Source organism: Aythya marila (genome assembly GCF_965140915.1).
Source record: "Aythya marila genome assembly, chromosome: 2".
In the NCBI taxonomy this organism is placed as follows: Eukaryota; Metazoa; Chordata; class Aves; order Anseriformes; family Anatidae; genus Aythya; species Aythya marila.
The window spans coordinates 59,404,448-59,428,182 of NC_139043.1; the positions used below are offsets into that span (position 1 = coordinate 59,404,448).

Sequence of the window (23,735 nt, forward strand, 5' to 3'; positions counted from 1 at the left end):
AGAGGAAGATACAGAAGGCACTGAAACATTTTTTTTTCGTTTGTTTGTTTGTAAAGCAGATGCAGTAGATGTGCAAACATGGGCAGTAGAGGAAGAAATAAGTAGTGGGAAGTGGAGAAGGAAGATGGGGACAGGAAAACAAAAGGCACAGCAGGAAGAGGAACAGAGATGGGAAAAGAATAACAGCACCAGTAGCAAAGCAAATACAAAATACCCCATAGGCCTATATTCTTCTTCCAGGTAAATATCTTTATTACCCAGTGTTCCTTGCAGCATTGCACTTCCTTCCCCACATAAGATGGGAACTGAAAACACTCCCCCTCTCAAAATGTCTGGGATTGGTTTCTGTAATTCCTTCTCCTTATCTCAGTGTGAGCTGGATATTTCAGAATATGCTTACCATGCTAGAGTGGTCAGTCTTCCAATTCCTTTTATTGAGATCTGATTGTCTTTATGGATATGTGAATTTATTCCCCCTACCTGCTCTCGCTTTCTTTCTTTTATGTGTTCTCTATGGAGGGAGTTGAGATGATGGAAGCAGGCAGCAAGGTGAGACTGCGATGAAGAGCTGAGGACAGATGTGCTTCCCTCTTCAGATCTCTTGGGAGTGAAGGATGAGAAAATTCCTTCTGAAATGAATGGAGCAATTCACACCTCTCAGAGCTGTTGTTTCAAGCTACATTTATGTCTCAAATAATATTCATCTCCATCTTGTATTCTCACTCAACTCAGGACATCCGACTGTGATGAATAGGTCATTTCACACCTTTCTGAAAAGTCTTCTATTTAAAGGTCAATTTCTTCTAAGTGCTATATAATCCCCATGCTTATCTAACTGCCTTGAAATCTGGCACAGTTACTGCAGGTGGTGAGTAGAATTACTGATCTAAATCAGAGGCCATTTGAGCCAAGAATTCCCAAGACACAGCCTTCTTTTAAAAAATAGCATTCCTTAACATTGACTGATTGTACCAATGTTTCCTTTGTGCACACTTCCAGAATCAAACTGTGGCTAAAGAATTTCTCTTGCTTAACATTTACCTTAGCAAATGAAAGGCATCAACTGTCTCCTTGGTATTCAGTGTTCAGATGTTTTTAAAATTTTTGAGCTCTACACATGCAGCAAATTAAATGCTCAGGACTTCTGGGACTTTCTGACCCTTTGAGTAGGGCTAAACATCTCCCTCTATTCCTAAATAAAACCTGGGGGATCTTTTTTTCCTTTAGATGAGGAGGACAAGAATTCTCCTTGCTACACTTACTAAGCGCTCAGGAGTTAGACATGAATTGCAGTTAGTCCTTTTTGAAAATTAAGAAATAAAGGAAACAAAAAGGTAACTCATACCTCTGGAAGCAGTTTAAAAGAGAGAGGAGGAAGGAGACAGGTTATATAGGTCAGTGGAAGCCAAGTGTAAGCTCTGGTGAGATCGCGGCTCAACGAGACTGTAAGAACATGAGCTTGTAAAGAAAGTAAGCATATGCTCACTGTGCAATAGCAGTGATATATGCAAGCAACAGCAAAGAGTACCACGTATCTGCCGTAGAGATCACCAGATTCCTATATATACATGCAAATTTTACCTCCTTTTTACTTCTCAGCCTGGCACAGCAAACAGGATTGCTCATTTTTCCATTGCAATGTCACTGGAAAAAGCTGCTTTGCCTCAAGTCAGAGGCAACCTGCCTGTCACAGCACCAAAATTATATGTGAATGAATAACATACTTAAATCCTTAAAAGACTTTTATGTTCCTTTTCTCTTTCCAGAACACAAAGGAGGTGCTCGTTTCAACAAAAGTGGTTGTAATAGAACTCACTGCTATGGCAATCACAACTCTTTTAAGCTGTTCCAGTTATTGTCACCATAAATTCATCATGAGGTGGATAGTAGTGTAGATATAGTCAGTGAATGCGAGGTGAATGCAGGTGTTTCTTCCCAACTATGTACCTTAGGTTTACATATTCCATGTTTTGGAAGCTGCAATACTATCAAGCAATTGGTGATTTAATTAAGATATTTTTCAGTGAAATTATGCCATTACTATTTTGTCATTTCCTTTCGTTTCTCAAGGGGTGACATTTTTCAGCACTGACAAACTGTTCATTTAATTCTCTAAGTAACATCCAAAATGAACTATATGTAATTTTACAAACAACTGTGAGTTAGTGAATAAAAGGAAAGTTACCATGGAATGTGTATAGAAACATATTCAACCTCCATTTGAATGCCAAAGGTGTTTGCTAACGTCGGTGCTTCAAAACTGAATGCCAGATGAATTAACAGTAATATGACATAACATAATACTATTGGAAGTGTCTACTCCAAAAATGTGTATACAGCCACATCTGTACTTGCATATAAATTACACAGAAACGCAGCCTAAACGATGCTAATAAAACAGAACATAAACTGACAAAAAAAAAAGATATAAAGCAGTAATTGACAGAGCAATGATGTAATCTGATGAACTAATAGCTACAGATATAAAAACAAATCTGGCAATTTAGTCACAGAACAACTGTTCCATGAACTTTAGCTTCTTATTCAAATATTCTCAATAAAATAAAATAAAATAAAATAAAATAAAATAAAATAAAATAAAATAAAATAAAATAAAATAAAATAAAATAAAATAAAATAAAATAAAATAAAATAAAATAAAATAAAATAAAATAAAAACCCCACATTCAGAATCAACCACATCATTAGGTAATTGATCTGTGGATGGCAAAACAGCACTTTTATCTGATGTACTCTGGAACCTTATCAATACCATATTAAGTGAAATGAACTCCAAGTAATGAGTCTACACGAATCAACTTTCAACTAATCAACTAAGAGTAAGCGTCAAGAAAGTAAGAGCTGAAAAGTAGATGAAAAGATACCTATTCCCTTTCAAGGGCTTAAAAAATACAGGAAGAGTGGATTCATCTGTTATCACACTGCATTTCTAATAGGAAGGCAAGTAAACGACAAGTTGTAAAAGTTCATTATGGACAGTTGTACAACAATTATTTAAAAATGCAAAGTCACCTGGTACTTCAGTTTTTCAACGGGGCAAGATACCTGAAAATTGACTGGTAACAGAGAGATAAAAGTGCAACTAAACAAGAAGAGGAAAAATTACTCTCTTTGCAGTCTTAAATGCAAGATTATTCTGGTTCTCAATATCCAAAAAATGTGTAAGGTTGGCTTGAGGGGAAAAGGTGTGCTATTGAAATTTTTCTCAAATAAAATGAAAAGGGAAGGCATCTGGCTTAATGCTTCTTAAAAAAATAAAAGTGTGTGAATGAAAATTGTTACACATTTGTTAATAAAGACTCATACAGGCCAAGTGTCAAAATGATAGTGTGACTTTTCTTGAATTATTGACAATGGCAGATATACTGACTCTAATGCTCTTAACCCAAAATGTGAAGTGTTGCTGAAACTACCTTCTAGTAGCTTTACAGATTACAGAATCACAGAATCACAGAATTTCTAGGTTGGAAGAGACCTCAAGATCATCGAGTCCAACCTCTGACCTAACGCTAACAGTCCCCACTAAACCATATCCTTAAGCTCTACATCTAAACGTCTTTTAAAGACTTCCAGGGATGGTGACTCCACCACTTCCCTGGGCAGCCTGTTCCAATGTCTAACAACCCTTTCGGTAAAGAAGTTCTTCCTAAGATCCAACCTAAAACTCCCCTGGCGCAACTTAAGCCCATTCCCCCTCGTCCTGTCACCAGGCATGTGGGAGAACAGACCAACCCCCACCTCGCTACAGCCTCCTTTAAGGTATCTGTAAAGAGCAATAAGGTCACCCCTGAGCCTCCTTTTCTCCAGGCTGAACAAGTCTGAAGAAAGATAAGTTTTTTTCTTATATTGTAGAAATTTATCTTCCTCTTTATCAAAGAACTCCACAGAACTAAGGCCTTCTCAAACATAGTACAGAACACAATTAAGCTATTTTAATTTCTCAGTTAAAAGATTCCTGAGCTTTATCTTATGAGTTTACATGAATCAACTTTGAAACTAAGAGTAAGCATATTATTTTAATTAAGCATAGTATTGTTTTAAGTAAGCGTAATATTTTAATTAAGTACTTAATAGGATGATTCTCCTGTAGAACAGTAAGTACACATCCTTTATATTTTAAAAGAATTCAACCAGGGAGAATTTGGGGCACACAGTACTGCACTACAGAACCAACAGCGAGGGTAGAGTCAAGTGGAACTCTCTTGGGTACACCAATTCTTAGTGAAAACTTTAAAATCCCTTTCACAGCAAAAGTAATGTCCAAGAATTTCATTACCAGCAGTGATATTTGTCCAGAAAAACAAAAAGCACTAGTTGTTTCACTAAAATTCAAGTTAATGAATTAAGTTAAAATGTTTAAAAATAAGTTTAAATTATTTCTGAAAACTTAGAACTATGGTTTGGCTTCTTGGTAGCCCACATTACAGTATGTGTGCAAAAGACACAGTTAATATCAGGAAGTGCGCTCAATTCTTTTTTTAAATAAATCTCTCAAAAGATTAACATAAAATTTTTACATGATCAGTGTTCCTTATACATAACTGTTTGCATTAACAGATTAAATATCATTTCTTTGTTTTTAATGAACTTACCGAGTTGACAATATGTCAATAAGTTCTTTTCTGTTCTGGACTCTGAGTGTATTAGTTTTGTATCTGGAATCCTTACTAACTTCAGGCAGATTCAGGATCTAAGTAAAAATAAAGCTGAGTAAGACATCTGCTTGGCATGAGACATTTATAAGGTAAAGGAAATTCATTAAGGATTTAAGATAGCTTTCCAAAAGTCACTACTTCTCCTTAATCTTATATAGATTAGGAAATTATGAAGAGACAATGCCTCCTATTCAGTTACACAAGTACAAAAAAAAAAAAAAAAAAAAAAAAAAAAGAGAAATTAAACAAGATCTTAGTCCACAGCTTTGACTTTTAACTAGGAGAAACTCTTGTTATTATACTGTAGAACATTAAAAAAATTTTTTAAGTTATTACTTTGAGGTTTGAGAGATCTGTGGGCTTCTCCTTCACTGAGTTATAAATCACGGAAAAAGAAATGTGACTGTACTTCATATGCTAGACTGAGAAAAGATATGTTTAAGAATGTTTCTTTTGATTTCAGTAATCTTTTCAAAAAGGATTAAATAAAAAAAAAAATGTATTTTCTGTTGAAAGTCACAGTTTTTCTTTACGATTTCTTCAAAAAAATCTTATAAAGAAAATTGGTGGTTTAACCTCCAAGAAAGTAGAAGCATATCTTCTACATGTAACTCCTACCTGGCATATTAAAAGTGTGACCCTCCTGCAAAGACAATGTAAATTATATTATAAAGAGAATTAAATGTGCAGAACAAGTGTTCGAATTTTGTAGAGGCATATATGAAACACCGTAATTGTGTGGACAATCAATATTTACTATATAACTTATCTGTTCATGCTATAATGTACTTACATAGAACATAAATAAACAGAATGGGTTGTTCTTTTAAAATTTAATAAAAAATATCCCAGGAACATCTGCTACTGAGGAAGGCAGAAAAGAAGTTTACAAAGAAAGAGACTGTCATGTATTTAGTGGTCCTCAATAGATTTTTGTTTTATTAACATGTCCAGTCATTCCTTGAATTCATGTCTATGTACTACCACATATAAGTGACACATAGATTGGTGTCAATCACTTTGAAACTTGCTTCAAACTTAAAATTCTACTAGTACCTCTGAGACTGGTTCAGACCAAGGACACTATACTTTAATGACTTTGCTGGAGTGAATAAGGATATGGCTTCACTCTCAAGTGAACAGCTATTGAAGAGTTAAAACCATGAGCAAAACATATTCTTTCAACAGATACTTAGAGATATTCAAATCAGATAGTCACCCCTGACCTTTTTGTCACCCAGAGTGACAAAACTGAGCATGGAAACCAAAGTACCGATGAAGTTATTTTGGAACAATGATCATATTACATAAATTTTTTGCAGACTTTTATCTGTGAGGTAAAACAGCATTCTAACATCTTCCATTAACACTTAATTCACTGCATATTTTCTTTTACGTCTATGTTCACACAATCTAGTTTATGCAAATTGTAATATATGATAATCTGGCTTTAGAAAATTTTCTTCTTTTCCTGCCTGAAAGTTTAATAATAATATTGGCACTCCATTAAAATTTTTTCCTCCTTTTGATACTGTTATTTTTGGCATTAAAAAATTACTGCTTTAGGGAAAAGAAGAAAAAAACACATGCAAGGTTATTCAAAGTAAATGATAGTGAATACTTATTATGAGAGCATAAACAACCAAGAAATTCATAAGAAAACTATGGTTTCGTTTGAAAAATTATATGAAAAATGATCATATTGAGTTGCTTAGGACACTGCTTTAACATTAATGACTTCATCTTTAACTTAATATATAGACAGTTTTCTAACAGATGTATATGTTCCTCTCAATTTTTTGTGTTTAACAAATACACATTTGAGAAGTTATTCATTAATGTGCCATTCATCTTTCTGTAGCATGCTGCCAATGTTATTTTTTTTATTTCATTCTGACCAACTGGAATTAAACTGCTCTTTACCATTTCTCTTCAAGCTTACCTGATATGCAGTTGGTCTCTACAGTACAGAAACACAGAGTTTACAGTCTGAGTTCTTTTCCCCAGTTCTAGCAAAATTGTTTGCACACAAAAGCAGTCTTCTGAAGACTCTTGCTCAGTATTCCTATATAGACTGAAGCAGCCACACATTGGGATGTGCTTTAGTAACTCTTGATAACTATGAAATGCACCTCAACCAGCAGTGTTATGAAGTTTTTCAGCAATTATCAAAGTCCCCAAACAAGCTACAGTTCGTTTCCACTGATTCTGAAATTATTCCACTTTTTTTTCTTCTTGCTTGCTAATTGCTTCTCTAAGAAGACACAGTTGAAGCAGAATGTTTGCAATTGTTTACAGCCTAAGCCAGCTGTTACACCCCTTGAGTGCGTGTCTGCAGGGCAACGGCTTCCATACATTCTGTATTTTTAGCACCAGCTCATCTCAGAAAGGTTTTCTAATAGCAATCCCAATGTTTGAATTAGCATCCTCTGTATTTACTAAAGGTTCACTAGGGTGTTAAGGGCCTTCCTGTAATAAAGTCCTTTTCCTTTATTGGCTCTTCCCCTTCAGTGTCTTTTAAGCTCCAAAACGCCTTCGCCTTAACATAGAACATACCTCTAACGGTTTCCACAGCATTCCACTGAATTCCACATTCCTCAGTCTCTGGGCACATTAACAGTCTAAATCAATATCTACAATATTTTGATAAGGGCAAAAAAAAAAGAATTCATACTATTTCTTATACAAGCCAGGATTCTGTTGGCCTTCTTGGCCACCTGAGCACACTGCTGGCTAATATTCAACCAGCTATCCACCAATATCCCCAAGATCCCTTTCCAGCCACTCTTCCCCCAGACTGCAGTACTGCATGGGGTTGTTGTGCCCTGACACTTAAGCACTTAGTCTTGTTGAATCTCATGCAGTTGGCCTCAGCCCATCAGTCCAGCCTATCCAGATTTCTCTGGAGAATCCTCCTACCCTCAAGTAGATCAATACTCACACCTTAATTGGTGTTACCTGCAAACTTACTAAGGGTGCAGATCCCCTCATCCAGATCACTGATAAAGATGTTGAAGAGAACTGGCCCCAGTACTGAGGCCTGGCAGACACCACTTGTGACTAACCTCCAACGACTCTTTGCACATGGCCACCCAGCCAGTTTTTAACCCAACAAAGCATACACCTGTCCAAGCCATGAGCAGACAGTTTCTCCAGGAAACTGCTGTGAGAAACAGTGTCAAAAGCCTTACTAAAGTCTAGGTGGACCACATCCACAGCCTTTCCCTCATTCACTGAGCACATCATCTTGTAATAGAAAGAGAGCAGGTTCGTCAAGCAGGACCTGCCTTTCATAAGGGCATTCTGACTGGGCCTGATCACCTGATTGTCCTGTAGGTGCCATATGATGGCAATCAAGATAATCTGTTCCATAAGCTTCTGAGGCGCTGAAGTCAAAATGAAAAGCCTGTAGTTCCCCAGGTCCTCCTTCCAATCTTTCTTGTAGATGGGTGTCATATTTGCCAGCCTCCTGCAACTGGGACTTTCCTGGATAGCCAGGACTGCTGATAAATGACGGAAAGTAGCTTGGTGAGCACTTCCACCAAGTCAAAAAAACTGGTCTTGCTGGTAAAGCAAGAAACAAAGAAGGCATTAAGTACCTCAGCCTTTTCCTCATCCTTTGTCACTATGTTTCCCCCCACATCCAGTGAAGGATGAAGATTTTCCTTAGTCTTCCTTCTCTTGTTTATGTATTTATAAAAACATTTTTTAATTGTATTTAATAGCAGTAGCCAGATTGAGCTCCAGTTGGGCCTTGGCCCTTCTAGTTTTCTCCCTGCACAGCTGCACAACATCTTTATAGTCCTCCAGAGTGGCCCAGCCCTTCTTCCAAAGGTCATAAACCTTCTTTTTCTTCATGAGGTCTAGCCACAGCTCTCTGGTCAGGCAGGCCAGTCTTCTGTCATGCTAGCTCATCTTTCGGCACATGGGGATGGCCTGGTGCTGTGCCTTTAAGATTTTTGTCTCGAAGAGTGCCCATCTTTTCTGCACTCCTTTGCCCTTCAGGACTGCCTCCCAAGGCACTCTGCCAACCAGTCTCCTAAACAGGCCAGTCTGCCCTCCAGAAGTCCAGGATGGCAGTTCTGCTAACCCCTCTCTGTGCTTTTCCAAGAATCAAAAACTCTATTAATTCATCACTATGCCCAAGATGGCCTCCAGCGTTCGCATCACCCACAAGTCCTTCTCTGTTTGCAAGCAAAAGGTTCAGTGTGGTGCTGTCCCTAGTTGGCTCACTCACCAGCTGTGTCAGGAAGTTATCTTCCAGACACTCTGTGAACCTCCTAGACTGTTTCCTCTCTGCTATCTTGTATTTCCAGCATAAATCTGGTAAATTGAAGTCCCCCACCAGAACAAGGGCTAGCAATTGTGAAACTTCTCCCAGCTGCTTTTAGAACATTTTGTCTGCCTCTTCATCCTGGTTGGACAGTCCATAACAGACTCCCACCATGACATCTGTCTCATTGGCCTTCCCTGATTGTTACACATAACCATTCAACACTGCCACCACCACTGTTCAGCTCTAAACAGTCAAAATGCTCTCTAACATATAGGGCCACCCCCACCCCCACCTCTCAAATAAGATAACTGGTTTATAGAAAAATCTGGCCCTTACCCAAAACTTGAACTAAGTTTTCAGGTCTTTTACTCTCTTTGACAAGCAAGCAATCACAATTTTTTCATGCTTTGTACCTCCTACTTTCAATTCTAGAAATACCAAAACATCTTTACAAGGATGAAACAAAGAACAAGCAGCCTGTAGACTAAGGCCAATATTCATCTCACTTAACTTCAGGCTCTTCAGATTCTGTAGTAACACAAATCATTGATATGTTGCCCCATCTTATGGGTTACCACTTGCTCATTACTGAACACAAAGGGATTACATAGCAGCAAGTCCCACCATAAGTCTCACAGCAGCACCCTAAAGTGAGGTGAAAGCATGGTCTGAATTTTCAGTGCCTTCTAGCTCACAATATAGTGCCAGAACCTACTGAGCCAGACTTTCAGTTGTGCCTTACTCGAGGATGGCAGAATGACGAGCACTTCCAGTGATAAAACACAAAGAAGACATTCACAGCGATGTCCTGGGACCTTGTGGGAAGATTACCTTTATGGGACAATGACTCCTTGAAAAAACAGAGGTGTGGCAGCTACATACTTATTCAGTCATTAGTCCATTAGTCTTCCTTCATGTTCACCCAACAAAGATGGGTTCCTTCATGTTAACCCAACAATAATGACCACGCTTTAATGGTTCAACATCTGTAGGATGAAAACCCACTGAGAAAAGTCTGAAGTTAACTTGCTTCTTATTGTGAGAGCCAATCTGAGCAAATGGAAGCAGACTCCTCAAGAGATCTAGGTGGGCATATGTAGCCCAAAACACACTAGGAGAGAAGAGAGCTTCAGACAATCATAACTGCACTATCTTCTTACTACTTATTCCAGTTATTAGTCATGAACAACCATGGAGATGTGAAATGGCTGATGTGAACAAATGGAAGAAAATAATGCTCAATTTCCAGAGGCTGACAGCTCTACAAAGTATGACTAGTATAGACTAAATATCCCAAGTCCAAGAGGAAAAAAACTAACAAAAACAAACAAAAAGAAGCAAAAGAAAAAAAGAAAAAAAAAAAAAAAAACACCACCACCACCAACAAAAACAATTGCAGATAAAAGGTAGAACTAATTTTATAAAAAACTGCCCAATACTATCTGAAAAAACTTCTCTTGTGCCATCCAACATATTAATGGGATCTTTTGTTTGGAATGTTGATACCCTTTATTTAAGAACATTTTTTTTTCACCTTCAATCAATACTTCTTTTTTTTTAAATGTATTCACTGTCCGGGGAGAAGTGATTCCAGGTATTGAAACCACAGGAAAAGAGTATGTGAAAAATCCAAAACTGTTTTAAAACTTTTCAAGCTACCCTCTGTAAAAACAGAATTGCCAGAGAATCATGTTTCTTCAATCCAAAATAAGGAAGATCGCATATTTTTGTTGAAGCTTTCTTCTCCAAAGTCACATCTGCACCACTGCCATGTCAGCCCACAGTCCTGTAATACTTCTTTTCCAAGAAATCCCAAAGTTTCTCTGTGAGCATAGACCAGTACATAATAGTTTGAAAAGGGACTGCATGCTCAGCTATTGATTAAGGTGATACAAGAACCATCCATCTCCTAACTTGGCTATGTTAATAACTGTGCCTACACTTTGTGTTTTATGGAGAAATAGTGTCACATTTCTTCCTGAAAAAGACACTGCAGTGATTTTCATCACATTCATCATTTTATAACTAGGAGGTTGTTAGCTGGTTCGTGTTTTGGCAAATTAGCTATGCAAGTGCTTTAAAGGGGATTGAGCACACACAAATTTTGGAGTTAGGGTGTTCTTAATACACAGGCTAATTACAAAATTGCATCAGTGCCCTAAACTACCAGCTAGAAGCACAGGCTTAGAATTTATAGTTGCTACTTACTTTCATTTAAAAAAAAAAAAGGGGGGGGGGGGACAAGACTAAGAAGCAATCTCTATTTCATCTCTATTTCCCTACACAGCACAGAAATTGTCACACGTTTCTGTATTGTCAGCCTAACACACCATTACCTTGCACACAGTGACAAACTGCTGATCATTTCCAGCTCCCACTACGATGTAGCCATCCTTGGTCTTAAAAGCCTAAAAGAACAAAGAGAGGTGATAAGCTGTGACAAAAGTGTAAAATATTAGTACAACTATTAGGTGAAAACTTTGTAAATAATTTTCAAATGCTTTCCTTAAATGAACATTTCCATTCAAACTCTCTCTCTAGTTCTACAAAAGTGGATCACAGTCATCCACAAGGAGGAAAATTCAATTTAAAAGAGGAAGTAGCCCTTCTGAATTGTTTTAATTTTTAATATTTCTTTTTTTTTGGATTTGAGAAATAATCTTAGTTCATACTTTTTTGCTGAAAGTATAGCTTGAGGCAACTAGAAACTTTGCAAATGTGACCTGCACTCATAGGGACTGAGGATGATTTCCCAGGATGACACTTACTTGATATAAGTTATTTATTCAGCTTCCCTCTCAGCCTGACTGAGAGCACAGCTGCACTGAGTCTCACAGATACTCATTGAATGTGCCAGCCACAAGGCTACAGGGTAATATGAGCTATGCTAGGGAAAAAAAAAAAAAAAAAAAGAAGCCACATAGCAAATGACGAGTTAGGTACTTGCATGGGAATGAAAGGGATGGGCTGCATCTTTCGAGCTCTTCAGCTGGAAGTTAAGCTATCTCCTTAGTTAGTGGTCTCAAGACCAAGGTCCTAGAGAAAATGGAACTTTTTTTCCCCGCTTTGAGGAGTATTTTTTTGTTTTGACTTCATTACAGTACCCTTACTGGTACATTTCACGTTGAAATCGTCTCAGAATCACACAGAATCACAGAATTTTGTCTCGACTTAGATTTTCACAGGAATGAAGAAAATCTGTAATTGGCATCATCCTTGATTTTTACCGCTGCATCAGGGCATCTTCCAAAAATGGATAATGCAAATAGATTCCCCTTTCTTCCACATCTCTCCTTTATTACTACCACAATTGTTATAAGCATTGGAAAATACTCTTTCGCTTTTAATTTGACTTCAGTGCACAGGTTCATGCACAAATGGCAACAAGGCCTTGTGCTAGTTTCTCACAGAGAACATAACGCATCTTACATTATCAGAAATCAATTTTCTCATCAGTTATAATTGCCTGATCTAAAGCTGTGAATTCTTAGTATATTTTTTTGTAAAATAACACAAACAAAAGCTCTGGTGTGGGAACATTTAACAATAAAGTCTTCTCACACCAGTGTGGCTTATTCTCCATCACAAATATGCTATTCTAGCTTGAAAACTTTTATAACAGTAACCACCTGGCACATTCAGAGCTTTAAAACTGTATGTGGAAAATTATGTCTATTGAAGTGCAAGGAAGTGTATATCACATTTACAGTATCGTTTGTTTGCTCCCTCTATACTTCATTTCTCACAAATAGTATTAGTCTGATAAAATTTATGAATTTATTTTTCAGACATTTAATTAAGCACTTGAGTCTAAGAATCTTAGCAAGCAAAGATGAAATTCAGCAAACATTTAGTCTCAAACATGCAAAAAGTAAAAAGTCTCATTTGGCCCCAATACAATAAATGTCTAGAAGCATGCATAATATATAGGTACTGCATACTCACACTGATGAAAGCAATGAGCACAGAAACAGTTGGGAAAAAGAATACACAAAAGTACGTAGATGTATAAACATTTTTAGATAGATCTGTTCATGCAGATTTTTGTCTAAAACAGTCATGAACGTTGTGAAAATTGTTATAAATATACATGTTATAAAGTCTAGCAATATTTAAGAAACTTTTTTTTTTCTTTTTTTTTTTCAGAACAAATGGCTTTTAGTAGGAATAGTTATGAACTAAAGCTGTCAGTATAATCTTATTACCTTTACTTACAGGCAAGATCTGTTTCCTGAACCTCCCTGCCCAAATCCTGATGTCTTTGCTGATGCTCTGAATTCTAAAAGCAGCCACAAACATTTCACACAAAGTACGGGGAAAATAGATACACACACAGATATGTGTAGTAAAAAATATAGTTTTTTATTGGTACAACCACGTACTATTTCCAGTAAACACAAAATACAAATTCTTTTACACAGTATTTTAAACTTGTAGTCTGGATGCCTGTTACAGACTGCAAACACCACAATGTATGTCATGTGCACTTATATACAGATGCCCTTCCTCCACACTTCAAAATCTATCTAAACTGGAGATATAGTCAAATCTTAAACAGTTCGCTATTTATCAGCAACTTCTTTTGAGACTTGCATCTCTGTAAGCAGAGTACAGTCGCACAATAGCTGCATACCACTCTGAGACATACATCTGCACCCGTGGGCTGCCCATGCAGCAGCGGAAGTCACTTAAAATTTAAGGGCCTGTTTATTAGCATTTGGGCTTCAGTGGCTTTGTGGAATGTGTGGGAAAACTGATTATTCTTAATTGCATTGTATGTCTAAAAAGCTAAAACAACAATCATGTCATCCTTACACAACAAAAACGGTATCATCATAAATGCAGCAGTGTCTTTTTCCATGAAGCTTAACTCAAATGTCTTCGGCTGCTATTTTAAGCTTCTCATTACAAAACAGCTGATTATTTGCCAATCATTGCTGCTGATAAAGCAAAAACTTCCAAATGTTATTAGCACAATACTGATGCCAAAATTTAAGGGCAATAACAATGGTTTTATTCATCACCCATAAATGTACGCACACTACAGGTTACCACAGGTTACTGGCTGGTCACAGACAGCTTCACGATCTTATTATACAAAGGAGAGTTAGGGCAAAGTGCAGACAGACTTTAATGAGATTTTGTTATGATAAACTGCCGTCCATCACATCGAATCACTTCACATTAGTGCAATAAAAGGCACTACACACACAAGGCAAAAGTCTTTTTCCCTTTCCCTTTTTCTGAAGCATGAAGTCTTCTGATAAGTTCCTTGAGAACATGATCACGATTTAAAATGTGGTGCCCAGGTGGTACCCTGAGCACTAGGACATACACTCAGGTACAGGCAGGAACCAAAAACTAAACCGAAGAATTAGTTCACATCTTACATGTGGAAAAGGCAAAGGAAGACTGTGTAACCTCCAAAGGAGTAGCTTTTCAGTGTGGGCTGAGAAGCCTTGAACACCTCCAGGGATGGAGCGTTTGCAACTTTGCTGGGCAACCCATTCCGGTACCTCACCACCCTCTGAGTGAAGAATTTCTTCCTAAATCTACTAATCTGCTCTCTTTTAGTTTAAAGCCATTACCCCTTAGCCTATCACTATCCTCTCAAAATTTCCCAGTTTTGATGGTTTCAATGAAAGACTGTCAATCTCTTGTGTTTATTGTCCACGTTATGATTTTTAAGCCTATAAATGCTATGGCAATCATGAATCACATAAATATCTTTGCATATATTTCAGTTTGCACATTGATTCCACAAACAAAACTTTAAAATGTAAGGGATCAAGATTAGCATCTTATAACATAGCACTGTCTTTTGATTTAAAAAGCTGAACAGCAGCATCTAAAAGCTTCTAAGATCAGACTACCTGAGGGTTTGCATAGAGTCATTATGCAATGGTGAGTTCTGGAGCAGGGCAGTAACTTTCAAATGCCTTCTAACAGATGTTGGTTTTACAGAGGAGGTGGTTAATTGTTTCAGCTGGCATCATAAAGCAGCTTGCTTAAGATTTTGGAAAGATGGCATCCTTTTATAAAGACTAGATAGAGTATTTCTATAAGGTACACGTCTGTCAGCACATCAGGGAGCTCTCATAGATGGCATTGTGAACAATCCTCTGAGCTTCTTCCCAAGGCGGGCATCAGAGAAAGCAGCTTTGGCTGAAGGCTGAATGGTTCTTTGGGACTGGCTGGTGACACTGCAGAACAAATACACCTACTCAGAAGTCTATGAACATAAAACCAGAAAAAGTGAAAACAATATTTTCAAAAAAAGCTTTGAGGCTTGTTACCAACACTTTAAAAGAGATTTTCATATTCCACTCTTTCTTCTCCCCTCCACTTTCCTGTTTGCAGAAGTCTCTGTATGTGTACAGAATCATTGCATAGATATTCAGTAAAATATTTTGGGACCATGCAAATGCAAAGGACTGCACATATGTGCTGTAGGTCCCTGCTATTAATGAGTGTGCTCACAGACAAAAGCTGGTCTCTTGCAGGCTTGGAACCACAGAAAACTTACAATGTTACTTTCAATTTATTGCATAATTTTTCTTCAATTGCACTTTGAAGTTTCCACTCTGATACTCAATTCAACACAGAGGTCATTTAAGGACCAGTATTCTCTAGTCTTAAAGCAGATTAAAGGCCATAATTAAGAAGGTGATGTATTCAGGATTTGACTGACCTTTACACAGGCTTTTTCTCCTGCCAATCAAACATATCTAAAGTATATATTGATTTTTTTGTCTCTCTCCAACCCTATCAACCTTTGGTTCCCTAATACATTACAGAGCAAGAGATCCTCAGCTTTGCTTTGGATCCAGAATGGTTACATTCCTTCCAGATGGGATAAACTTGGCACATCATTTCTCTACCTTTTCACACCAGCTTGAAAAAAAAAAAAAAAAATCTGTGCCACAGTATCATAGTATCTGTATGTTTTTTTCTTTCAAGGGAAGGTCACAGTTCTTTTATAAAAAATTAATATTTAATTACACTCTAACAAACGGGAACAAGACCAAGAAGTTTGGTCAGTGGTAGTTCTGAGCAAGATATATAAATCATAAAGACCACACACTTTGAAACTATTTGCCTACTTTGCACTCTCTTCTAGTGAAAGCAAACACTAAAAATAAAAAATGTAAATTTCATGAACTGGAGTAATGTATGCTGAATGCTCTCACTGAGCAAATTGAAGAAGGGTATTCCACACAAATATTTCACTTCTTTGCTCTGGTTTTCTCGACCTGTAGTACTTGTCTCTCTTCACTGTCATGTCACAGGATGTACTAACCTGCAACTTCATAGCTGTCTACTGGACAGATCACTATCAATTACATCTGCAACAATCCACTTGCAGAAAGTGATGTTTGACTGGATGCCACGAAGTGGGGAAGGTGTTTATGGTAAGACTGGGAATGATTACATGGGTTTCCACAATGAGGCAGAACACCGACACAGATTTTAAAAAAAGTCCCCTACACACTACCATCCAGGGATATCATTCACCTCCATTGGACACCTTTTCTGGTCAACCTTCAAGCTCCATGTATGTCTGAGTGTGGGAAAAATGAAGTGGAAAGCCAAGCACCTCACTTTGCCCAGCTGATCCAGGAGCAAAGCAGATAGCCATTGAATGCAGTATGCATGCTTCTTGCTGAAAGGGGCACTAAAGTTAACACAAAATCACAGCATCGAGCAGGGATATCTACATTTGGCATTACAATGCCAATTCTCAACACTCAGGAAGTAGGACAGCCTAGTTCTGCTTTCCAGACTATGTCATGCTTTTATCCAGTTTTTGCCTATGTGAGAAATATAAACCACTGGGAACAGAGACTGCAACCAAGAACTCTCCAATCCTTTGCTCAGTGTCCTAACTGCTATATTAGAGACAGGACTCCCCTCTCACTTGCTTTTCTTCTGGTCATAAGACATCTGCATTGTTGACATTGATATGAAATAGACGTAATGCATAAATTCATGATCTAAAAGTATCAGTTGGGCACACTACTTACCCAAAATACTTTTATAGCTGTTACTTTATGTTCAATAGAACAATGAATGTTAACTTTGGATTGGTTTCTTGGTTTTAGAGATAAAAGACTTTTATAAAAAAAAAAAAAAAAAAAAGATAATGTGGCAACCCACCAAGCCTACTACAGTACAAGGAAGAAAATAATATACTCCACAAGGAAATACACCAATTTTCTTTGCTTTCTAATTTAAATGCAATATATATCTCGTCTCACCACCCAAAAAGCCATTTAAAAACTCCTGGTAGAGCAGTACACAGCTTTAAAGTGGGCAACTTGTCACTTTCACAAATTTTGAAAATATGAAATACCAAAGCTATACCTCAATTAAAAATAACTTCTCTAGTATTGTAAACTGGCATTAAAACTGTTCCTTGCTGTTGAAAAACAAAATATCACACACAGAATCACATTCTCCATTGCCACATTAGTTTTCCATTAGTTTTTCAACAATGAAATCACACACATACACACACACACAAAATAAATAAACTTTAATCACAGTATCACACTGGAGCCAGTGTAATTAATGTTGTGTCAGCATTTCCATTTAAGCCACTATTTTCAAGAGGTTTATAGCACAGCCATAAAAATTCAGTTAGGTTGAAATTAAGCAAACAAGGTCTTATAGAGCAAGCAACATTTAAGTATATATACAGACAGCAACCAGTTACTACTTATATGGGAATTAAAATAGACGCTTACTGATTTTAAAGGGCACTGCAGAGCTGTTTTTTATATAATATTTTTCTCAACATTTACAATAATCTCTCAAAAGTCTAAATCCAAATGTTTCCTTACCCTTTCCCTTCTCTCACAATACTTCACACAATTTTGTTCAATTTTAGGATTGCAAGCATTTTTGTTTGTTTGTTTGCTTTCACTCAAAGTAAAAAATGCAATGAAAACACTTATTTTGGTGAAAAAATAATAATAATAAAAATAAAAAAGAGCACATATAACCAAAGTCTGATCCTGATATGGGCCTCTGGGCATTACTGAACTAGAAATGATAAATAGTTCTTATACCTTCCAAAAATCATAAGATATAGCTGTGTGGAAAATCTGAGTGCCTAAATATGAGTTTTTAAGAGTGCTATTTAGAATCTAATTCTAAACAAGATCCTAATTCTGCTTTCAGTAGAAACCATCAGAGCAGGATTTGTCTCATTATTTTTGTCCCTTTTCCCTCCCTGCTCTTTGGCTTTAAGTGATATTGTGATACTTTTTCCAAAGGTCAGCTTTGTAATACTGACTACCTTTGTGGTAACTCACATTGAGTCCATCAGCCTGGCATTTCAAGCAGCAAACAGATGACGCAGTGCAAGCAAACTAAAACTCACAGGCTGGGCAGCCAGCACTATTAACTTAAAGGTCCTAATAACCTCCTGTCCTGCTGCAAAGAAGGCTCTTTAAAAAGCTGAGCTGAATATTTTGTTAGGTCCTCTGTCAACAGGCCAGAAGAGAGGAGCAAGGGATCAAATTATCACTGATGCTGATGAGAATCAGCAGAGACACCAGCAAGGGCATAACAATTACAGTGGTGCAAAATTGGCTAGGCTTCACAATTTGGCAATTGCACAACTTAAAATAAAGTGAACTCATAAGTGAAATCTCCCATTTAGTTGCAGAACAGGATGAACAAAGGCAGGAGAAACTCTACTCCATTTCAGCAACCTGCCTTTGCCCTGTTTTGGATATTATTATTTTTTTCATTTAAACTCTCAAACAATATGTTACCTTACAAACTACTCAGTAGACACAGTACGGCAAACTAGAAATGGATTTCGCATACTTCAGCCTTGACTCTTCAGTTTCCTTGGTTTGTGGTTTTAAATCAGACTCCTTAAGGTTTATTACACATAGTTTATTTTGGTTTAAAATGCTACTCAATCTCTAATCAAGGATTTAGAAATTGCAATGGTCAAACATCTAGGATGCTCACTATCTGAAATCCTCAGTTCATGCCAGAAAAACATTACCAGACCATACGAGTAATAGTAGTGAGATGAACTTTGAAAAGAAGAAACATAATAATGATGAGTGGAACATTTATATGTTTAAAAGAGTTAGAAGCTCCTTTCCTCTTCATCTCCCTATACATTTTTGATAGCCTTCCTTCAAAATAAAATGCAGACTTTTGTTTTTTCTCTATTATTCTTTTTTTATTGTTCCCGAGGAGTCTGAAAAATATTGAACTCTGAAATCACAGTACTACAATTCCAATCTTTATCTACCTCAAATTTAGCATTATTTCAATTGTTAAATTTTGAAAATCACTATAATTAGAAATTAAGATATTACACTTTTGCCAACTTAAAACTGTGCTTGCAATATTTAACAGGTTTATATCTAAATATTTGTAAATGTGTAACTAGCATTTTTTTTACTTATTTATTCTAGCAACTAATCCGTCAAATTTTCTGCTGATAGATAGCTATGGGAATCTGTAGGGTAGTAACTACTTTTTTTTTTTTTTTTTTTAACAAGGATCTTTATGTCTCATAGAGTGCTTTAGCATAATGAACATAACTATCCGTTACAAAAAAATTGTTCTGGAGTGTCAACATGGTGTAACTGCTTTTTGTCATCACAGTCTAAAATCTACATAAGGTTTTTATTGACATTGTCCAATCTCCTTGCAACTCCCACCCCAAAGTCTGACTGACACAACAATGCCTGTAAAACTGTGGAAAAGGTAAAGGAGATGGAGAGAGGAGATGGAGAAAATCCCAGCTTTCAAAAAATATTTTCCTTTTTCCCCTTGCAAGCTCAAAAGAAAAAAGAAAAAAATATATATATTAGTTTTCAATCACAGGTACCTCATGCAGTTCTTTAACAAATAAGCTTGATTCTCATTAATTGCTAGGTTTATTTCAAAGCTTTCCTCTTGCCTTACGCTATCATAAATTCTGTGGGCCTCCAGATGGCCTCTACTTCTCTGAGATGTCATAACACCAAGACAGTGTGAGCACCCATATGACAATTCTGATCTCATCGTATTAAAAAGGGTTGGATTTATCTATAATCCTGAATCTGAAGATCACCCAGTGCCATAGACTTTGTATTTGTTGGTATAACCAGCCAATTCACATCCCCTGCCAACCTAAATGCTTGCCTTTGACTTTTGTAAAGAAATGCCCAACCACAGTTGCAACTAAAAAGGTTAAGAAGCATGACTATAATTGTCTCTGCCAAACACCATGATATCAGGGAGAGCAATTATGTAAAATTACTGCATTTTTACCACAGACAATTGCCATAAATTGTTACCCAACACTGGTCCAGCATTATTATACTGCCGTCATGAATGCGTACTGCTCCCACTACAGACAGTCTTTGGTAAAAAAACATGTGTTGTTTTACATACTTTTCATAATAAATAATTTCCAGAAGCTAAAACAAAGCAAGGACACACAGAGGGGTAATTAAATTAAATGTCAGTCACACGTAGTCAAATAAGTTTAATGCAACCTAGCTGTTGCTATACATATACCATAGTGCAGCCATGGTATATGCAGTCTACTTGCTAACCAAAAAGATTTCCAGTAAGAGCAAGCATCTTGTAAAGAGTGAATGAACCTTGTCAGAGCAGTGATCCTAGCTATGGTGGGCTCTGGCCTGGCTATGGCAGAGGGATGATGCCAGCAAGTGTGGAGGAACAGCCTGGCACTTGGCCCTCCTCAGGCTTTCTTCCCTCTTTATTCAGCTGGGGAAGTCAGAGGACTGGTCTCCTAACAATCTGGATAGCCTTCTGGTGACACTAGGGTTGGCATCAAATGTGCAGCAGCAGCAAGACCCACACACAAACTCACCATCGTGCTGGGATGGACCAAAACGGACTGCTGGCAGCAATGTGGCCTCTTCTTGCACCCCAATGACAGCCTGAAGTGCTCCCTGCCCTTTCTTCCTTGGAGTTTGTTATGAAAGGACCTTTCACAGAAACATGGAGCTTGTTGCTTGGTTATTCAGAGCCAATTATCTGAATTCTCACTCAGGGAACAGAAGAAGGAGCAAACGGGAAGAATAGGTGCATAGATCCTCTCTCTCTCCCCTCTACCAGGGTGCTAATGGAACTGTTAGGATCTTTTGCAGCACCTTTTATAACACCACCAGAAAGTAATACATGGAGAGGAGTAACAACATTCATTGCAATGGACATATTAAGACAACCAGAGATGATTTTCAGTAACAGTGGGATATCGGTACATTTAATTTCTTTCCAATATACATTTACTTTCGTATGTACAAAGTTTGGACACTTCAGTAGACATTGACAAAGCTGTGCTTAGAAATGGGAAAGATCGCTAGAGAAAATTATGCAGGTATGCATACCAATTTTCACATCAAGTTAGGTACTGAAGCATAAGACTTTTTAGACAAATACTATTATTTTTCCAGATTTGATTTGTGTTTTTTCTTCTTTTCAAAATACACACAAGTTAATACAGAATGCTTCAAGTAACAAAGCAAAGCAACTTTAAAGGTGCTATAAAATATGACCTCGGATTCACCACAGGTACAATTCAACAATGGATGCCATAGAGAATGTAAAGTCAACTGAAATGAGTAAGCCACATAGTTACTCACTAGACTAGAGATTCCAAATGAAAATCAAGTTCCCACGGAATGAGATTTGTGTTCTGTTCACATACAAAGAAAACCTGCTATGAAACAGGAGGATAGCTTTTCCCTCCCCACTCAAAAAGCCCACTCAAAATCATAGAATCATAGAATCATAGAATCATAGAATATCTTGAGTTGGAAGGGACCCTTAAGGATCATCAAGTCCAACTCTCGACACCGCACAGGTCTACCCAAAAGTTCAGACCATGTGCCTAAGTTCACAGTCCAATCTCTTCTTAAATTCAGACAGGCTCGGTGCAGTGACCACTTCCCTGGGGAGCCTGTTCCAGTGTGCAACCACCCTCTCTGTGAAGAACCCCCTCCTGACGTCCAGCCTAAATTTCCCCTGCCTCAGCTTAACCCCGTTCCCGCGGGTCCTGTCACTAGTGTTAATGGAGAAAAGGTCTCCTGCCTCTTGACAACCCCTTACGAGGAAGCTGTAGACTGCGATGAGGTCTCCCCTCAGCCTCCTCTTCTCCAGGCTGAACAGGCCCAGTGACCTCAGCCGTTCCTCGTACGTCTTCCCCTCAAGGCCTTTCACCATCTTCGTAGCCCTCCTCTGGACACTTTCCAACAGTTTCATGTCCTTTTTATACTGTGGTGCCCAGAACTGCACACAGTACTCGAGGTGAGGCCGCACCAGCACAGAGTAGAGCGGGAAAAAAAAAAATCTTTTTGATCTTAAAACCTAATGGAACAGGAAGACTTACAGGAAGACTGTGGTTGCATATAATTGCCTACCCCAGGTTGGGCAGTCCAAGATTTAAACTAGAGAATTTGTTTACCTCTGTAAGAGAAGTACAGACGTTGGCTCAGGCTAACTGCCTTTGCATTCACCCAGTTTTTGAATGGACTGCAGAGCATGAACTGAGCCCCATCTTCCTAAATTGCCACAAGTGCAGTGATACTAGTAAAATGCAATACACGTTGAATACACTGTTAATAGTACCCTTGCTGGTATCTAAGGCTATTTCAATAATATCTGCTTGGACAGCAGTATACCTCCATTTGTAGAGCAGCAGTCATCCTGTACGAGGATACTTTTGAAAGCATGCTGCCAGTCTGCTGCTTGCATCAGGAATCACAAACTCAGACAGCCGGGAGAAAGAAGTTGAGAAAATTAAGACTTCAACTGCTCATTGTTGTATGTAAATTGTTAAAGTGTCACCTAGATATAGAGTTTGCAAAAAGGCCGACAGCTTCAGGAGACACTGGCATATTTTCCTTCTCTCTTCTCATATAAGTTAGCAGAACATAAACTTAAAGATCAGAAACCCCTTATGATGCAAACATGTTAAAACAAGGCTCATGTATGACGTGGGAAAGGCACAGACATGAGCAGAAGATAAAGCAAAATAATTTATTTTTATGTACCTGGGATGATGTTTGCTCCCATTCAGACAACAACAGAGATAGTGAATAGTTAAAGCAAGGAGACTTAAACATTTTTCTGGACAATTATTCTATCCAAAATGCCTCTTCACATAAGAAAGGGAAGGTAGAAAAGCACAGGAGTTTTGTGAACCCTAACAACTGAAGCTGCCATTCATCCTACTAGCTGCTCCACGGCTTCACATCCTAAACAAGTATTCAGATATTGATATCTGAGATGGGGGGTTGGCAGAGGAAAACCTTGTGGAAGTTATTCAACCTCATTAAATCCACAGACATGACCAAGTACCTGATTCAAAAAGTTTGTACTCAGTCTAAACCTAACAGATGATTTAACAGTTAGACCAGCATACTTAAAATGCAAAGTAGAGACTTCAGCTGGTGGGGAAAAAATAAAATAAAATAAAATTTGGTGGTTTAGGAGAAACTAACTAGGACAACCTAGTATAAAGAACTGTTTTACATCCTGAAGAACCATAATGAGACTGGTTTTGAAAACTACTATTGTGTTTTAAAGTATCCAACAACCTTCCTCCCTCTAAGGCCAGTAGCAGTAGCTGAATTAGCAGGAATAATGATTTGAGGGAGTCATTATTTTAACTATTAGCATTTAGGGAAACATTTTAACCCACCAAATGGGCTTGACTTAAAGAAAAATTAGTCACTGAGTGGAGTACATCAGTAGCTATCTCAAAATAAAAGACCACCCTCATTCCATGTTAA

General features: G+C 37.6%; 1 protein-coding gene across 7 annotated transcripts in view; it reads right to left on the reverse strand.

Annotated features, from left to right (window-relative positions):
- SUGCT (succinyl-CoA:glutarate-CoA transferase) overlaps nt 1–23,735 on the reverse strand; it is a 318,199-nt gene that overhangs the window by 191,178 nt on the left and 103,286 nt on the right. For all 7 annotated transcript variants that reach the window (XM_082753552.1, XM_082753553.1, XM_082753549.1 and 4 more), the window contains 2 exons: nt 11,289–11,360; nt 4,614–4,711 (listed from right to left, as the gene is read on the reverse strand). In XM_082753552.1, coding sequence (XP_082609678.1) covers nt 4,614–4,711; nt 11,289–11,360 — 170 coding nt within the window. The remainder of the gene's footprint in view (nt 1–4,613; nt 4,712–11,288; nt 11,361–23,735) is intronic.